The sequence below is a fragment of the Rhinatrema bivittatum genome, chromosome 7 (assembly GCF_901001135.1).
Source record: "Rhinatrema bivittatum chromosome 7, aRhiBiv1.1, whole genome shotgun sequence".
NCBI lineage: Eukaryota > Metazoa > Chordata > Amphibia > Gymnophiona > Rhinatrematidae > Rhinatrema > Rhinatrema bivittatum.
The window spans coordinates 199334623-199352231 of record NC_042621.1 but is presented as its reverse complement, the minus strand read 5'-3'; the positions used below and the strand labels follow the sequence as shown (position 1 = coordinate 199352231).

Here is a 17609-nt window from a genome sequence, read left to right as displayed (position 1 = left end):
TTACACCATTATCACAATATAGTCATGAAATAAAAAAAATAATAATACTGTCGGAAACGAAAATGGTTAAAATATTTCTTACCACCCTCAAATTATTTTATCCGAGCCCAACACTGTTTCAAAACACAAATCTTGCTTATGCCCTAGAACCAGGAATATTTCCCAGACGTAATAACAGATCAGAGTGGTGGGAGCCAACAAAGCGCATGCGCAACATTCTTAGCCCTAACGGGCCCGGAAGCAGCAATTTGTTTACAGTGGGCTCTCACTGTCTTGGAGCGCTTTCACTGAGTGTCGCTCACTGTCTTTCCACTGCATTGTCCAGAGCTGAACGTGGAGGCGGGAAGGGAAAAAGTGTTGGTTTATTGTTGACGACAGAGATAAATCTATTGTAGCTAGCAAACAACTGAAGAATTTAAATAGCAGCCTAATTTGGCGGGAAACCCGCCTACTTGGCAACAGTGATGGGCTAAAGCCTTAGCACGCTCGCTCCTACCTTCATGTGATCTATCTCCGCCAATGGTAGCTAACTCAATCTCCAAGGCAACGTAAAGCTAAACTGGAGACATGATGATAGAAGAGGAGACAAGCGCGTCGTTATTGCAATTACAGGTACTTCGAGGGTGGGGCTGTTAGACGTCAAAAGTGGACAATCTGAGCTAGTAATATGCTGGCGAAGGCTCTGAGGAGTCTCTTGCTAAATTATTTTACGAAATAAATCTGGCAGAGCCCATTGATCATAAATTGGCAGAACGTCGCTGGGAAGCGTTATGTCGTTACAAACTCAGGAGAGTGAAGACAAAACTAAAAACTCTATTCAGCATGCTTTCTGGTTTTTATTTGTAATCAATGTGTGTGGCTGTTTGTCTATATATTTGTAAACCGAAAGCAATTAAACAATTTATGTCTGTTCAACAACACTAACAGGCAGCAGGTCTTTTGCTAGACTATAGTCATAAGGAATAAAAACTACAGGGTGGCCCATGGAAAAGTAGTCCACCTCCAATACCAGTGCATTGGAGGCAGGCTACTTTTTCCATGGGCCACCCTGTATAACTTGAATGTAAGCACTGGAAGATTTTTCTTTGTTTTAATTAATGTCTGTATATCCTTGATTGCTGTTAAATGCTGCTCAGTGGGGTTGCTTCCCAAATGCTGCTCATCCTAACTCAAAACTGACTTCCAGTATTTGAAACTTTCTATGTAGACTGTCTTCTTTTGTTTCTGCTAGTGAGAGCTTGGAAATGAGGGTCTGATGGATTGGAATTTCCCCCCTGGCTATAAATCAGAAAAAATTAGGCAAAAACTATGAGTCCGAATAAGTGTTCATGTTTTGGACAACATCATCTGGGACTGTATTTTTTTATTTTCCTTCTTTCTTCTATTATCCTATTTTTGCAGAATTATTCTAATTCTGATACAACTATTTAACATTTAGTACTGTTGCTTTTTTAACATATTTAAAACATTTGTGATCATCTGGAATCTATATTGTTTGTTTATGCTATTATTGAATTAGTCAGTAGATGCTCTGCTTCATTACTGGTAGAGCTTAGTTTGTATTTTTTGATCTATTTAAAGTCAGTTTTAAAGGCGTACTTTATATTGTTAATTATAATGTCATTTTTGTTTCTATTCAAATTTGAGGCTGCGGATGACCTCTGTTTCTATACTTGTATTCTAATAAGCAATCTGGTTTAGGTGAATCTCATATTCAAAAAGCAGGTAATAAATCCAAGTAATAAATAAATATAAATTTTGTTTGTATTTATTGATTTATTTAATCCCAGAAAACAGTCAAAAGAAGTACCCAAACTCATATGTTGATAAATTAGTATTCCTTTTGAAAGAAATTGGCAATGAAGGTGCTCTGTCTGATGCTTTCTGTAGCTCATTGCGTGGCAAAAGATAGGTAATAGAAAGTTTGATCACTGTTTGCCTGATCCTGTGTCTTGAATATTTAAGAATGTGTTTGGATCACTGTAGACCAGACCAAAAAATATATAAGGTACATCAAGCTGCCAACCGTCACTGACGCCGCATTCTTCTTTTCAAATCTGTGACGGTTAGCAGCTAGATGTACAGTATATATTTTTTTGTTTGGATCACTGTAGGCCAGACCAAAAAATATATACAGTACATCAAGCTGCCAACCGTCACTGACGCCGCATTCTTCTTTTCAAATCTGTGACGGTTAGCAGCTAGATGTACAGTATATATTTTTTGGTTTGTTTGTTTATTTATTTATTTATTTAACATTTTTCTATACCGAACTTCATGACGAGCTTCATATCAGACCAGTTTACATCAAACTTAGGGATTAACTGAACATTACCATATAACAGGAAGGCCGAAGCGCAGTTACAAATAACAGGGAGAATGAACTTGGGGGCTAGAGTAGCCAGGAAATAAAGGACAGAAAAAACTGGAGGGTGAGAACGTATGTCTATACAGTGGCTGGGTCGGTCATTTAGTCTATTGGGCTAAATGAAAGTACTGTTGCAATGTTAGGCTTAAGGGAAGGCTTGGAGGAAAAGCCAAGTCTTGAGTTTTTTTCGGAAGGTAATCAGGCAGGGTTCCAGTCTTAGATCAGTCGGCAGGTTGTTCCAGATGATGGGGCCAGCTGTGGAGAATGCCCTTTCTTTCGTGGAAGTTAGACGAGAGGATTTAGTTGGGGGGACTTGAAGGGTTCCTTTGTGTGCCGCTCTGATGTGTCTTGCAGATGTGTATAGTTTGAGTGGGAACTGAAGGTCTAGAGCAGACCTGGGCAAGGGGCGGCCCGTGGGCTGAATCCGGCCCGCCTACGGTCTGAATCCGGCCCGCCCACTGCTGAGAGCAGACGGGGAATGAGGCACTGCTGCCTTCCCTTGCAGAGGGAAGGCAGCAGTTCATTCTCCGCTCCCTCGCTCCCCGATTGGCCGGCCAATCGGGGAGCGAGGGAGCAGAGAATGAACTGGTTTTTTTTTTACAGCGTCCGGGGGGGGGGGAAGGAGGGAGTGACTCGAGCGAAGGCACGCTGTCCGATTGGCCGGTGCTGGGCAAGCCTTGCCCAGCACTGGCCAATCGGGCAGCGTGCCTTCGCTCGAGTTTCTTTCCTACATATGTCACGGAGTTTTTTGCCGGTCCGCGGCGCGCGCTCCCGGTCTCTCCCGCTGCCGTTGCCGCTGGGCTGTCAGCACGTTCAAGCCCAGTGGAAACGGCAGCGGTGTTGGAAGAAGCTATGGCACCCGCGGCTGGCCTTTTCTTCTTCCCGTGCCTGCCCCCCCCCTCCCGTGACCCGAAACAGGAAGTGATACACGGAGCGGTGAGCGGGAAGGAGAAAGAGCCGTGCCGCGTCGGCTGCAGCATCGGCCCCCGAGCAATTGAACCAGCCGGCAATCGAGAAGAGTCAGCAGCATGAGCCTCCCGCGGCCGAAGGGATTCTTCTTTCTTGGCTTGCGGGGGCTCATGCTGCTGACTCCTTTCTCGATTGCCGGCTGGTTCAATTGCTCGGGGACCGATGCTGCAGCCGACGCGGCACGGCTCTTTCTCCTTCCCGCGCACCGCTCCGTGTATCACTTCCTGTTTCGGGTCACGGGGGGGGCAGGCACGGGAAGAAGAAAAGGCCAGCCGCGGGTGCCACAGCTTCTTCCAACACCGCTGCCGTTCCCACTGGGCTTGAACGTGCTGACAGCCCAGCGGCAACGGCAGCGGGAGAGACCGGGAGCACATGCTGCGGACCGGCAAAAAACTCCGTGACATATGTAGGGGGAAGAGGAAGTGAGTAAGAGAGAGTGAGAAGCAGCCAGCCAGCCTGTGTGTGATTGAGTGGTCAGAGAGCTGATGTGTGTGTGTATGTGAGAGACAATGAAAGTGATTGCTCAGGGAGATGACTGATGTGTATGTGAGAGTGTGAGGCATTAGTCAGGGAGGTGACTGATGTGTGTGTGTGTGTGTGTGTGACAGAGAGAAAAAGCATGGAAGTGAGAAGTCTGGGTATGTGGGAAAGCATGAGCATAAGAAGCCTGGAGTTGTGGGAGTGAGAAACCTGGGTGAGTGTGCATGCATGAGAGAGAGAGAGACTGCTTGGTAAGGTGACTGTGTGTGTGTGAGAGAAAAAGACTGGTGTGTGTGAATGTGAGAGAATGTGATTCAGGGAATGAGAAGCCTGTGCACGTGGAGAGTGAGCATGGAAATGAGAGAGACTGGTGTGTGTGTAACAGAGAGAAAGTGATTATGGGAATGAGAAGCCTGTGCATGTGAAGAGAGTGAGCATGAGAGTGAGAAACCTGGGTGTGTGTGAGACACAGCATGGGAGGGAGAAGCCTGTATATCTGAAAGAGAACTTGGGAGTGGGAAGCTTGTGTGTGTGTGTATGCATGAGTGAGATCAGGTGACTGGTGTGTGTGTGTGTGTGAGAGAGAGAGAGAAAAAGTGATTATGGGAATGAGAAGCCTGTGCATGTGAAGAGTGAGCATGGGAGTGAGAAACCCGGGTGTGTGTGAGACACATCATGGGAGGGAGAAGCCGGTATATCTGAAAGAGAACATGGGAGTGAGAGACTGGTGTGTGTGTGTGTGAGAGAGAGAAAGAAAGTGATTTTGGGAATGAGAAGCCTGTGCATGTGGAGAGAACAAGCATGGGAGTGAGAGACTGGTGAGTGAGTGTGTGTGTGTGTGAGAGAGACAGAGAAAGTGATTATGAGAGTGAGAAGACCATATATGCAAGTAGAACACGGGAGTGGGAAGCCTGTGTGTGTGTGTGTGTGTGTGTGTGTGTGTGTATGGCATGAGAGAAACTGTTCAGGAAAGTGACTGGTGTGTGTGTGCCAAAGACTGTTTGGGAGATGATTGGTGTGTGAGAGACAGAAACTGGTCATGGGGGCATGACTGGTATGGTGTGTGTGTGAGAGACATGGGCACTAAGGAAGAGGACCATAAGTATAGAGCTTAGCTTCTACTGCTGCTTCTGGTGTGTGCCATGGCCTGCAGGGAAGGGGAGTAGGAGAGCTGCTGGAGGGGGTAAGTAAAGGTGGCTTTGAGTTTATTTTTCTTGACTGCCATTTTAATTGTGTGATGTCTGCTTTTTTGAAATATTTTATTGGTGTTTGGAGAATGTTTAATAGTTTTTATGAGTTTTTAATTGTTGGATGTTATTCTGTTCATAGCTGTTTAGAAACATTTATTCTGCTTATTAGTATAGTTTTACAATTATTTCTGTTTGGGGATCTATAGCTGCTTGTTAGTTCTGTTTTCCTAATAAGAGGTGTATTGGTGTTTAGGGTCTGATGTAATATTTGTAGTGTTGCCTTTTCATAGATAGGGTTGCTCCTGTTTGAGTGTATGCCATAATACAGGTGTAACTGTGTGCGGATTAGTTTATGTGCATTACTACAGATCCTGGGAGTATGTTAGGTCGGTTCTGTGTCTGTTACCGAGATGAGATATTTTGCTAGCATGTAAGCATTTGTATCGGTCTTATTTGTTGTGTTTTCTCAGAGGACATACATTGGTGGTAAACTGCTGTCTTTTCATAAGTAGGGCTATTGAGAACTGAGTTAATTATATTAGTCCGGCCCTCTAAAACCATCCCAATTTCTCATGCGGCCCCATGGGAAAATTAATTGCCCACCCCTGGTCTAGAGGTAGTTGGTTGTGGATGGATTTGTGGATAATGGTGAGTGCTTTGTGCAAAATTCTGTAGGTTTGGCCTACACCGATTGAAAGACAAGCTTAGATAAGTATTCATGTTTTTTGGGCTTAGAAGTAATTTAAGGGTATAGTAGACTATTGCACGGCAACAGACAGGTTACAGAAATTTTGAGCACCGTTTGTCTGATACAATTTTTAGCACTTTTCAATAGGGGATTCTAATATGGTATAAAAGTGACTCAGTTTATCTGTCTAGACATTTGATGACTTCTGCTAAACTGCATTGATTAGCTCAAAACTTGGAAGGAAGGTCCATCATAGTCCTACATGTTACACTATTGAAAATGACCCGAATTTGATGAAGTTTGGTTTATTTTCAATAAGGTAATGTTGGAGAACTTTAAAAATCCATGCATATCCATGGTTTCCATTTCTTTTGCTATTTCAGCGTTAGGATTTGTGGGTGTGTGGGCCCTGGGCCGAGGTGAGAGATGGTACCGCCCATGTGGAGGAGCCCCATGAGCCTCACCGTCGGGAGGCACGGTCTCAGCTGATGTCAGACACAGTTCAGAAGTCTAAAGTCCTTTATTAGAGAAATAAAGCGGCACTGCCTGCGGAACAGGGAGTGCAGGAGTAAAGTCACACAGACTCAGAGGTGCCACGGAGTCTGGGAAGTGGGGAATACCCAATGAGGATACTTCAGTAGAGAAGATATGGCAATGGTCCGCAGAGCGGGGTACACCGGTGAGGGTTCCTCTGTAGAGATGGTACGGCAGAGGTCCGCAGAGCGGGGTACACCAATGAGGGTTCCTCAGTAGAGATGATATGGCAGTGGTCCGCAGAGCGGGGTATACCGATGAGGGTTCTTCAGTAGAGATGATACGGTAATGGTCCGCAGAGCAGAGTACTCACAGAAGAGTAGTGATGGTTCCAGAGGAAGCCCCGGGAAATGGAGCAGGCAGCAGTCCTAGGCACAAAGCCCTCCGAGGAGTGGATAGCCAGAGACGAGGAGAGTTCTTCGTGAGCGAAGCGGATTCAGCAATGAGAGAACTCGTTGCCAAGTCACAGGCAGACAGGGCCAGCTGACTTAAGAGTCCAAGGTGAATGACGTCATCCAAGGGGGACGCCCCCGATGTTCCCGCCATGACGTGCTTAAGATTGACCCGAGAGCACGCGCGCCTAAGGAACTCCGAGGGCAAGATGGCGGTCGGCAGCTTCCACGCCGTCCAGGAGGGCCTGGGAACAGGGGTAGACAGGCCACGAGTTTACCCAGCCGAGTCAATGCTGTGAGGCAAGAGGTGAGCAACAGAGGTCGCAGCCATCTACGACCGACGGGCGTAACAGTACCCCCCTTCTTAGGGTCCCTCCCAGGGGGTTTTGGTTTTCTTGGGTGAGAAGCATGGAACTGCTTGATCAGTTCTTTGTCAAGGTTACTGACAGGCTCCCAGCTGTTCTCTTTGGGACCAAATCCTCCCACGAGATCAAATATTCCCATTGCTTCCTGCGCTTCCTCACGTCTAGGATGTCCTATACCTGATAGGTTATATCCTCCTCTGATGCCAGAGGTTGGGGCTCTGAGGTTTCTTGGAGAATTCGGACAAGATGAGAGGTTTTAATAGTGAGATGTGGAAGGCGTTATGAATCTTGAGCGATGTGGGTAGGCGGAGACTGTAAGTGACCGGACCCAGCCGACGAAGTACGGGAAAAGGTCCGATGTATCTGGGAGCAAAGTGGGCTGAAGGCAGTTTCAAGCGAATAAAGCGAGTGCTGAGCCACACCTTGTCTCCAGGGTTAAACTGTGGAGCTGCTCGATGATGGGCATCGTAGAACTTCTGGGCGGCTTGCTGTAGAGGTTGTTTGGTGTGTTCCCAAAGTTGATGTAGCTTTTGTGCAGAGGCCTGCGTCGCTGGAGAAGGTACAGACAGAGTGATTGGAAGAGGAGGCAGAGGCTGATGCCTGTATACTACTTGGAAGGGTGATGACCCGGTAGATGCAGACTGGTGGGAGTTCAAGGTGAACTCGGCCCAGGGTAATATGTCGGACCATTCATTCTGCCGAGAGTTCACATACGCCCAAAGAAACTGTTTCAGGTTGCGGATCGTCCTCTCTGTCTGACCAAGGCAATATCAAATTTTTTGCATAGTGATCTCCAAAACCTGGCCATAAATTGAACATCTCTATCAGAGAGTATATGTCTCTGGAGTCCGTGGAGGTGAAAGATGTGACGAATGAACAATTTTGCTAATTGCGGGGCTGAAGGAAGACCAGGTAATGCCACAAAGTGAGCCATCTTCGAAAATCGGTCCACGGTGACCCAAATGGTGTTGTTGCCACTGGTAGGGGGTAGGTCCACAATGAAATCTGTGGCTATGTGTGTCCACGGCTCACTAGGTGCAGGAAGAGGTTGTAGGAGACTCCAAAGACGGCCTGCTGGTGGCTTCTGCCGAGCGCAAGTGGAACATGATTCCACATACACTTGAGTGTCTTTCTTCATGGTTGGCCACCAATAGAACCTCTGGAGAGTGGAAAGTGTTCTAGCTTCTCCGGAGTGGCCTGCAAGCAAGGAATCATGCGCCCAGCGGAGGATTTTCTTTCAAAGTGGTCGGGGAACCACTGTCTTCCCAGTTGGCACTGTGAGTGTGGCGGAGAGGAGTACTTTAGTTGGATCAATGACGTGCCATGGAACATCTGGAACATCTTCTGTGGGGAAAGAATGAGAGAGTGCGTCGGCTTGGGCATTCTTATTGGCTAGCCAGTATCGTTGTAGGAAATTGAACCGAGTAAAAAAGAGTGACCAGCGGGCCTACATAAGAACATAAGAAAATGCCATACTGGGTCAGACCAAGGGTCCATCAAGCCCAGCATCCTGTTTCCAACAGTAGCCAATCGAGGCCACAAGAACCTGGCAAATACCCAAAAACTAAGTCTATTCCATCTTACCATTGCTAATGGCAGTGGCTATTCTCTAAGTGAACTTAATAGCAGGTAATGGACTTCTCCAAGAACTTATCCAATCCTTTTTTAAACACAGCTATACTAACTGCACTAACCATATCCTCTGGCAACAAATTCCAGAGTTTAATTGTGCGTTGAGTAAAAAAGAACTTTCTCAGATTAGTTTTAAATGTGCCCCATGCTAACTTCATGGAGTGCCCCTAGTCTTTCTAGTATCCGAAAGAGTAAATAACAGATTCACATCTACCCGTTCTAGACCTCTCATGATTTTAAACATCTCTATCATATCCCCCCTCAGCAGTCTCTTCTCCACGCCGAAAAGTCCTAATCTCTTTAGTCTTTCCTCATAGGGGAGCTGTTCCATTCCCCTTATCATTTTGGTAGCCTTTCTCTGTACCTTCTCCAACGCAATTATATCTTTTTTGAGATGCGGCGACCTGAATTGTACACAGTATTCAAGGTGCGGTCTCACCATGGAGCGATACAGAGGCATTATGACATTTTCCGTTATATTCACCATTCCCTTTCTAATAATTCCCAACATTCTGTTTGCTTTTTTGACTGCCGCAGCACACTGAACCAACGATTTCAATGTGTTATCCACTATGACACCTATTTCTCTTTCTTGGGTTGTAGCACCTAATATGGAACTCAACATTGTGTAAATATAGCATGGGTTATTTTTCCCTATATGCATCACCTTGCACTTATCCACATTAAATTTCATCTGCCATTTGGATGCCCAATTTTCCAGTCTCACAAGGTCTTCCTGCAATTTATCACAATCTGCTTGTGATTTAACTACTCTGAACAATTTTGTGTCATCTACAAATTTGATTATCTCACTCGTCGTATTTCTTTCCAGATCATTTATAAATATATTGAAAAGTAAGGGTCCCAATACAGATCCCAATACAGATCCCTGAGGCACTCCACTGCCCACTCCCTTCCACTGAGAAAATTGTCTATTTAATCCTACTCTTTGTTTCCTGTCTTTTAGCCAGTTTGCAATCCACGAAAGGACATCGCCACCTATCCTATGACTTTTTACTTTTCCTAGAAGCCTCTCTTGAGGAACTTTGTCAAACGCCTTCTGAAAATCCAAGTATACTACATCTACTGGTTCACCTTTATCCACATGTTTATTAACTCCTTCAAAAAAATGAAGCAGATTTGTGAGGCAAGACTTGCCCTGGGTAAAGCCATGCTGACTTTGCTCCATTAAACCATGTCTTTCTATATGTTCTGTGATTTTGATGTTTAGAACACTTTCCACTATTTTTCCGAGCACTGAAGTCAGGCTAACCGGTCTGTAGTTTCCTGGATCGCCCCTGGAGTCCTTTCTAAATATTGGGGTTACATTAGCTATCCTCCAGTCTTCAGGTACAATGGATGATTTTAATGATAGGTTACAAATTTTTACTTATAGGTCTGAAATTTCATTTTTTAGTTCCTTCAGAACTCTGGGGTGTATACCATCCGGTCCAGGTGATTTACTACTCTTCAGTTTGTCAATCAGGCCTACCACATATTCTAGGTTCACCGTGATTTGATTCAGTCCATCTGAATCATTACCCATGAAAACCTTCTCCATTACTGGTACCTCCCCAACATCCTCTTCAGTAAACACCGAAGCAAAGAAATCATTTAATCTTTCTGTGATGGCCTTATCTTCTCTAAGTGTCCCTTTAACCCCTCTATCATCTAACGGTCCAACTGACTCCCTCACAGGCTTTCTGCTTCGGATATATTTTTAAAAGTTTTTACTGTGAGTTTTTGCCTCTACAGCCAACTTCTTTTCAAATTCTCTCTTAGCCTGTATTATCAATGTCTCACATTTAACTTGCCAACGTTTATGCTTTATTCTATTTTCTTCTGTTGGATCCTTCTTCCAATTTTTGAATGAAGATCTTTTGGCTAAAATAGCTTCTTTCACCTCCCCTTTTAACCATGCCGGTAATCGTTTGGCCTTCTTTCCACCTTTCTTAATGTGTGGAATACATCTGTACTGTGCTTCTAGAATGGTATTTTTTAACAATGACCATGCCTCTTGGACATTTTTTACTTTTGTAGCTGCTCCTTTCAGTTTTTTTCTAACAATTTTTCTCATTTTATCAAAGTTTCCCTTTCGAAAGTTTAGCACGAGAGCCTTGGATTTGCACACTGTTCCTCTTCCAGTCATTAAATCAAATTTGATCATATTATGATCACTATTGCCCCCGGACCGCCCGGCCCGAAACCACGCCCCCCCGGGCCCGCCCCCGAAATGCCGCGTCCCGTCCCGAAAACACCGCGCCGATCAGCCCCGCCCCTGACACGCCCCCTAAAAAAAACCCTGGGACTTACGCGAGTCCCGGGGCTCTGCGCGCGCCGGCAGGCCTATGTAAAATAGGCGCACCGGCGCGCAAGGCCCTGCTCGCGTAAATCCGGGCGGATTTACGTGAGCAGGGCTCTTAAAATCCGCCCCAGAGTTTTTATCTCTACTGAGGTGTACTTGTCGATACCTGTTTGCCTGATTTCTAGAAGACATGGCTGCCTCATAGTGCTTCAGTAAATGTCCAAAATGCAGTTATAGACTTTTTTTGGAGGGGGATGAGAGCAAAGTCTTATTGGAACAATTTTTACATGCATGCTCTTGTTCCATTTTCTTAAGAACGTTAAATATGTCTAGTTAGTAAAAATACAAATCCATACTATTATTTTCTGATACTTGACAGGAGGAAGAAGAACTAAGCGATGAACCTGTAAAAGAAAGCTCACCAGAGTCAGTGTTCTTCTCTTTTCCTCAAATTAGTTGTCTGTCAGAACTGGATGTGGATGGAGTTCAGAAGTAAGTATTCTTAAAATGCACAATATGTAGAAACAATGCTATGAGAAAGTCATGATTACTTATTGAATCTGATTTTCACAGCTTTGACCTCTTTGTTGCTAGTTTTAAATACAAAATGTAGCTGGTGCTCAGAAAAGGGCATTGTGCTGGTTCATTTTAAAACCCCTACGCACGCCAAAGCCAGGAGATATGCATGTGACTCGCACGCTGCGCAGATTTTAAAACCTACGCGGGTACTCGTGTATCTCCCACTACACGCACAAATCACAAATATCCAAAAAGGGGCAGGATATGGGCAGGCCGAATCTATAAAATGAAGTCAGCACGTAAGTATTTACGTGCTGACTTCATTAGGCTATTCACTAGGCTATTCAGCGGGGTTTTAAGGGTCAGGGCTCATAGGGTAAAGGGAGGCAAGTTAGCTAAGGGGCTTAGGAAGTCCTCTCCTTTACTGGGGCGAACTCAGAACGAACTGGGGAAACAGGTAATTGCGTTGGCACGCGTATCTACTAAAACTCCCCCTATTTACACGCTCAAGTTATCATTTGTGCACAGATGCGTGCGTCAATATAAATCATGCGCACATGTACGCGCGTATAGCCGATTTTATAACACACACGCGCCAACCTGAGTCTAAATCTGAGCCAGCAAATGCACACATGTGCGCCAGTGCATGGGTCTTAAAATTTACCTCTAAGGATGTGCATTCATTTTAAGCAAAACATTTTCATGAAATTTCCTGTTTTGTTTCAATTAGTTTTTGAAATGCAAAGAAAGACAAATGAATAAAATGTTATTCATTTTCATTTATTTTATTTTAAAATTTCACCGCTGACAACAGAAATAAAATCCTCCAGTGCTTTCTCTACCCTTGAACCCTCTAGCCAAATTTTTCTTTTTCTTCACAGGTAGGAGCGATCCCTAGTTGTTTTTGCTCTACTGGATGTATGCTTAGAAATTGCAAAAAATGCTTAAGGAACCACCAGTGTATGGTAAAACAAATGAAGAAAATGGCTGGTGTCTCATCTTATTGCAAGAAAGACTGTTTTTGAAAGAACGATTTATTTTAAGAAGAGGAAAAGACCTCAGCACTGGTATGTGTCTGAATAAATTTATCAGAAATTAAACCAGTCGTTGCAATCATAGGTCAAAAAACCTCTTTCCAATAGAGTCTTCCTTTTATTCAAAAGATATATTTTTTTGGAATTTTATTTTGGATTTTTCTTTAAAACGTTTTTATACACTGCACCGTTTTTAATGGATTCTTCATGTCCAGGTCTTAACTTGTGCCATATCGTAAATAAGGGTCGGTGGAAAAACTAAACAATAACCAGTTTGAATCACATTCTCATCGGTACTGGACTAAGTTACCAGTTACCATACTGGCGTCAAAATCACTTATCTTGGAAGATTTAATTTGAAGCCCGGTAAACAAAAAGAATCATTCACATATAGATGCGATAATGCCCTGACGCAGCTTTCGACGTCCACAGGCAACTTCGGTGCCAATTTAAAAAGCAGGAAAATCATCTTCCAAGATAAGTGATTTTGACGCCAGTAAGGCAACTTTGACAGTGCCGATAAGATTGTGAACAGTATTGCATTTCTGGTAACTTAGTCCAGTACCGATTGAGAATGTGATTCACATTGGTTATTAGGGATGTGAATCGTTTTTGAACGATTAAAATTATCGTCAGATAATTTTAAAATCGTCCAAAATCGTTAGAGTGCACGATACAATACAAATGCCCCCGATTTATCGTCAGGGGCATTTGTATTGTATCGTTAAATAGGGCACGGGAATTATTTGGGGGAGAGCGGGAAAACCGGCACACCAAAACGACCCGTATGACATAGTGAGGGCAAAGGTCGCGCCAGCGCCATTTTGAATATTGGCAATACGGCCCACGTGCAGGAGGTCGCTCCCTGACCCCCGCTGGACTGTTGGCAAGTCTTGTGGGGGTCAGGAGGCCCCCACAAGCTGGCCAAAAGTCCCTGGGGGTCCAGCGGGGGCCCAGCAGTGATCTCCTGCACGCGTGACGTCGGGAGCCAGGAACCAAAATGGCGCCAGCGCTACCTTTGCCCTGTCACATGATAAGGGCAAAGGGCCACCGGCGCCATTTCTCTTAACGCAGCCGTGGCTAGAGAGCGGGAGATCGCGCCGGGATCCCCCCACTGGACCCCAGGTAATTAAAACATTTTGGGGGGTTCGGGAGGGTGGGGGATTTGTTTTAAAGGTTCGGGGTGGGTTTTAGGGTTGTTTTGGTGTGCCGGTTTTCCCGTCCTCCTCCGATTTACGATTTTTAATGATTTAAAAAAAAACCAAAACAAAACACGACGATAAGATTTCCCTCCCCCCCCAGCCAAAATCGATCGTTAAGACGATCGATCACACGATTCACACCCCTACTGGTTATTGTTCCTGGGCAATTATAAAACGATAAAAAATTGCAATAGTATATTGTCTTTGAAAAGCCGGTTTAGTTTTTCCACTGGCCCTAATTTACGATATAGCTCAAGTTAAGACCTGGACATTAAGAATCCATTAAAAACGATGCAGTGTATAAAAATTTTTTTAAGAAAAATTCAAAATAAAATTCCAAAAAAAAAAATCTTTTGAATAAAAGAAGACTCTATTGGAAAGAGGTTTTTTGACCTATGATTGCAACGACTGGTTTAATTTCAAAAAAATTGATTCAGACACATACCAGTGCTGAGGTCTTTTCCTCTTCTTAAAATTAATCGTTCCTTCAAAAACAGTTTTTCTTGCAATAAGATTAGATACCAGCCATTTTCTTCATTTGCTTAGAAATTGCGCCAGCAGATTGAGGCCTGCGCGATTGTTAATTTACTTTATATAAAATGGCACTGCCATGCTCAGATTTAGACTCAGGTTGGCATAATTTTCCATGGAACAAATTAACAATGGTGCTGGCCTCGGTCTGCTGGCACCATTTCTAAGCATACTACCGTCAGGGCCGGATGGACCAGGGATTCCTGTGAAGAAAAAGAAATATTTGGTAAGAGGATGGGAGGGATAGGAAAAGAGATCCAGCAGGGTTGGTTTTTGCTCCTATAGGCTCAACATTGTTAATTTGATTTCTTTTTCCTTTTGTATTTTTAATTTGGTCTGTTTCTTGTTTTGTGTTAAATAAATGAAATGAACAAATGAAAAACAAAACAAAAAAAGCTTCTGGGCAAACCCCTACTGTGTATTCTGAAGATTTTTCAGTTTTCCCTCAGATACTGCTCACTCACTTTTGCTTCTGTAAACAGTGGTAGAAGTGTGCTGGTGCACATTACATGAAACAGTAAAGTAAAACATTAAATTGCAGATAAAACCTTAGGGGCAGATTTTTAGTTACACGTATGAGGTACATTTGTGCGCGCTACCCGTCGCGCACAAATGTACACCCTATTTTATAACATGTGCGGGCTGCCGCGCGCATGTTATAAAATCCGGGGTCAGCGCGCACAAGGGGGTGCACACTTGTGCACCTTGCGTGCACCGAGCCCAAGGGGAACCCAGATGGCTTTCCCCGTTCCCTCCAAGGCCTTGGATCCCACCCCCCGGCCCTACCTAAATCCCCCCCCCTTATCTTATTTGATGAAGTTACGCCTGCCTCTGGCAAGCATAACCTGCGCACGCCGGCCAGCTGCTGGCATGCAAACTGTGCCGGAGGACTTGGGAATGCCCCTGGACCACCGCCATGCCCCCGGCCCTGCCCCCCGGACCACCCATTTTTGAAAGCCCCGGGACATATGCGCGTCCCGTGGCTTGCGCGCGCCGCCAATCCTATGCAAAATAGGCTCGGCGCATGCAGGCGTAGGTTTTCGGGGGTTACGTGCGTATCTTATGCATGTAACCCTTTGAAAATCTATCCCTTAAGGTCCATCTGGTGCACCCATTTACTCTTCCTTATGCAGTACTGCAGAACTTACTTGATCTTCAGCTTTATCCTTATTTTCCTTCAACTAAGCATCTTCTGTGCTTATCTCATGCTCTCTTGAATTCCTCCATCACCTTCATTGCAAAGTTATCCCATATTTTTTTTTATCATTCTTTCTGTGAAGAAATATTTCCTTCCTTAGCATTCGGGTAGGTCAGTCCCAGTGAATGGATTATGCACCTCTGCCAGCAGATGAAAACGGAGCACAGTGACTATATAGTCAGCATTCTCCATTTCCAGCAGATGGTGGACATGCATTTTCCTTCAGAAGATTGCCTGTGAGTAAAAAAAAAAAAAATGAGAAAAAGAAGAAAGAAGTTGGAAAGAAGATGTCTATGAAATACTGCTTGCCTCCTGAGGTAATACCATGTGGTCCCTCCCTCAGTAGATTACCTCAGTCCAATTTCAATTATTAACTTAGTCATTTATTTATTTGAAAATGTTTATATTCCGCTTAAAACAATAAAACCTACTAAGCGGATTATAGTACATAATTACACACAATAATAAAAATAGAACAATTTAAAATATAATAAAACTAAAAAGTACAAATCATGCACATAAAACAAAACAAACTGTTCATGCTTAGCAACAGTACCAAATATCGGGTATTTATCATTCCAGCTCATATGCCTGCATAAATAAGACTGCCTTCAACTGCTTTCTAAACAAATTAACATCATAAACAGCATATAAGATCGGAGGCAACGAATTCCACAATATAGGCCCAGAGACAAAAAATTATCTCACTCAATCGTGAGTAGGAAAATGTAGGAAATGAAAGAAGTTTTTTGTCTCCAGATCACAATAACTGATATGGCACATATACCTGTAACTGATTTGAGAGGTAATTGGGCCCATCAAGTTTCAATGACTTATATACCAAAGTTAAGATTTTAAACCTAATCCTGCATTCAATTGGAAGGCAATGATGCTCTTTCAGTATTGGCGAAATATGTTCCCAAAGTTGGGTCCCAGATGTCAAATGAGCCGCTGAATTTTGCAAAACCTGAAAGGCTCGTAATTGACCAGAGAAGAGTCCAACAAATAAAGAGTTACAGTAATCAAGGGAACACAATGCAAATGCTTGAATGACAGTTCGAAAGTCAGAGGAGTTCAAGGTATATTTTAAATGTTTCAGAAGCATAAGTTTAAAATATCCTGATTCAAAGACATGTTGTGCATGTTCTTTAAATGTTAACCTGCTGACAAATATGACGTCAAGGTTACGGACTGAGTCCTTAAATGGAATAGTCACACCCAACATCAAAATTGAACTTATGTTATCTGTAGTTTAAAAATCAGATTGCCTAGAAAAACAAATAACCTCAGTCTTCTGAGCATTCAAGATCATATGATTCAGTCCCATCCAATCACTGATTAATTGCACACTAGTTGCAATTTTATTTAAAACTTTCCAAGATTCACCATTAACAACAAGAAAAAGTTGTAAATCATTGGCATACATTCTAAAGGTTATTCCCAGATGATCTAAAAGAGAACAAAGTAGTCTCAAATAGATATTGAATAATGTGGCTGCTATCACTGACCCTTGTGGAACTCCACTCGAAATATTAAACCATTCAGAATAACCTCCCCCCTAAATTAACCCGCTGCTGTCTTGAATCAAAATATGAACAAAACCAGCCAAAAACTGTCCCAGAAATACCTATTGATTTGAGCCTGTCTAGCAACACACTATGAGAAACTGTGTCAAATGCCAAAGCGACATCAAGAAAAAGAACTATTACTGCCTTGCCTCTATCAAAGCCTTGCAGTAAAAAGTCACATTTTTTATGCGTCCATATTGGGTGTGCTTGTACGAGCGGAAAAGCTATGTACGAACCTTCAGCTGGCTGTGAGCTTACAGCATGGCACCTACTGTGAAGAAACTTATCGCCTATCTATCTGTGCTGCCTGCCACATCAGAGCCATTTAGCCGGAGATTTCTTTAAGTCTGTGTCAGCACTATCTGGATGCTTGGGGAGATTTATTTCCTTCCAATGTTTCCGACAATGGACCATCTCCTCGGTCTGAGGGGAGTGAGACTGAGGGAAACACTGCAAGGGTGCCTCCTCCCCTGATTGGGCCACGGGTCGAGGCCTCAGGGGAAACTGGCTCGCAGGATGTCAGATTCCGGGCCTCCTTTTCCTGGGTGGAATTCTTCCAGGGATTTCTACAGGACCGGTCTGCTGAAGTAGCAGTTCTTACTAAGGTAGGTTCAGGCGTTCCAAGTGCTTCTCT

General features: G+C 43.9%; 1 protein-coding gene across 1 annotated transcript in view; it reads left to right on the top strand.

Moving 5' to 3' along the window:
• Positions 1-240: 240 nt before the first annotated feature.
• CABCOCO1 (ciliary associated calcium binding coiled-coil 1) overlaps positions 241-17609 on the top strand; it is a 283371-nt gene continuing 266002 nt past the window's right edge. The window contains exons 1-2 of the mRNA XM_029609746.1: positions 241-612; positions 11303-11415. Coding sequence (XP_029465606.1) covers positions 568-612; positions 11303-11415 — 158 coding nt within the window. The 5' untranslated portion in view covers positions 241-567. The remainder of the gene's footprint in view (positions 613-11302; positions 11416-17609) is intronic.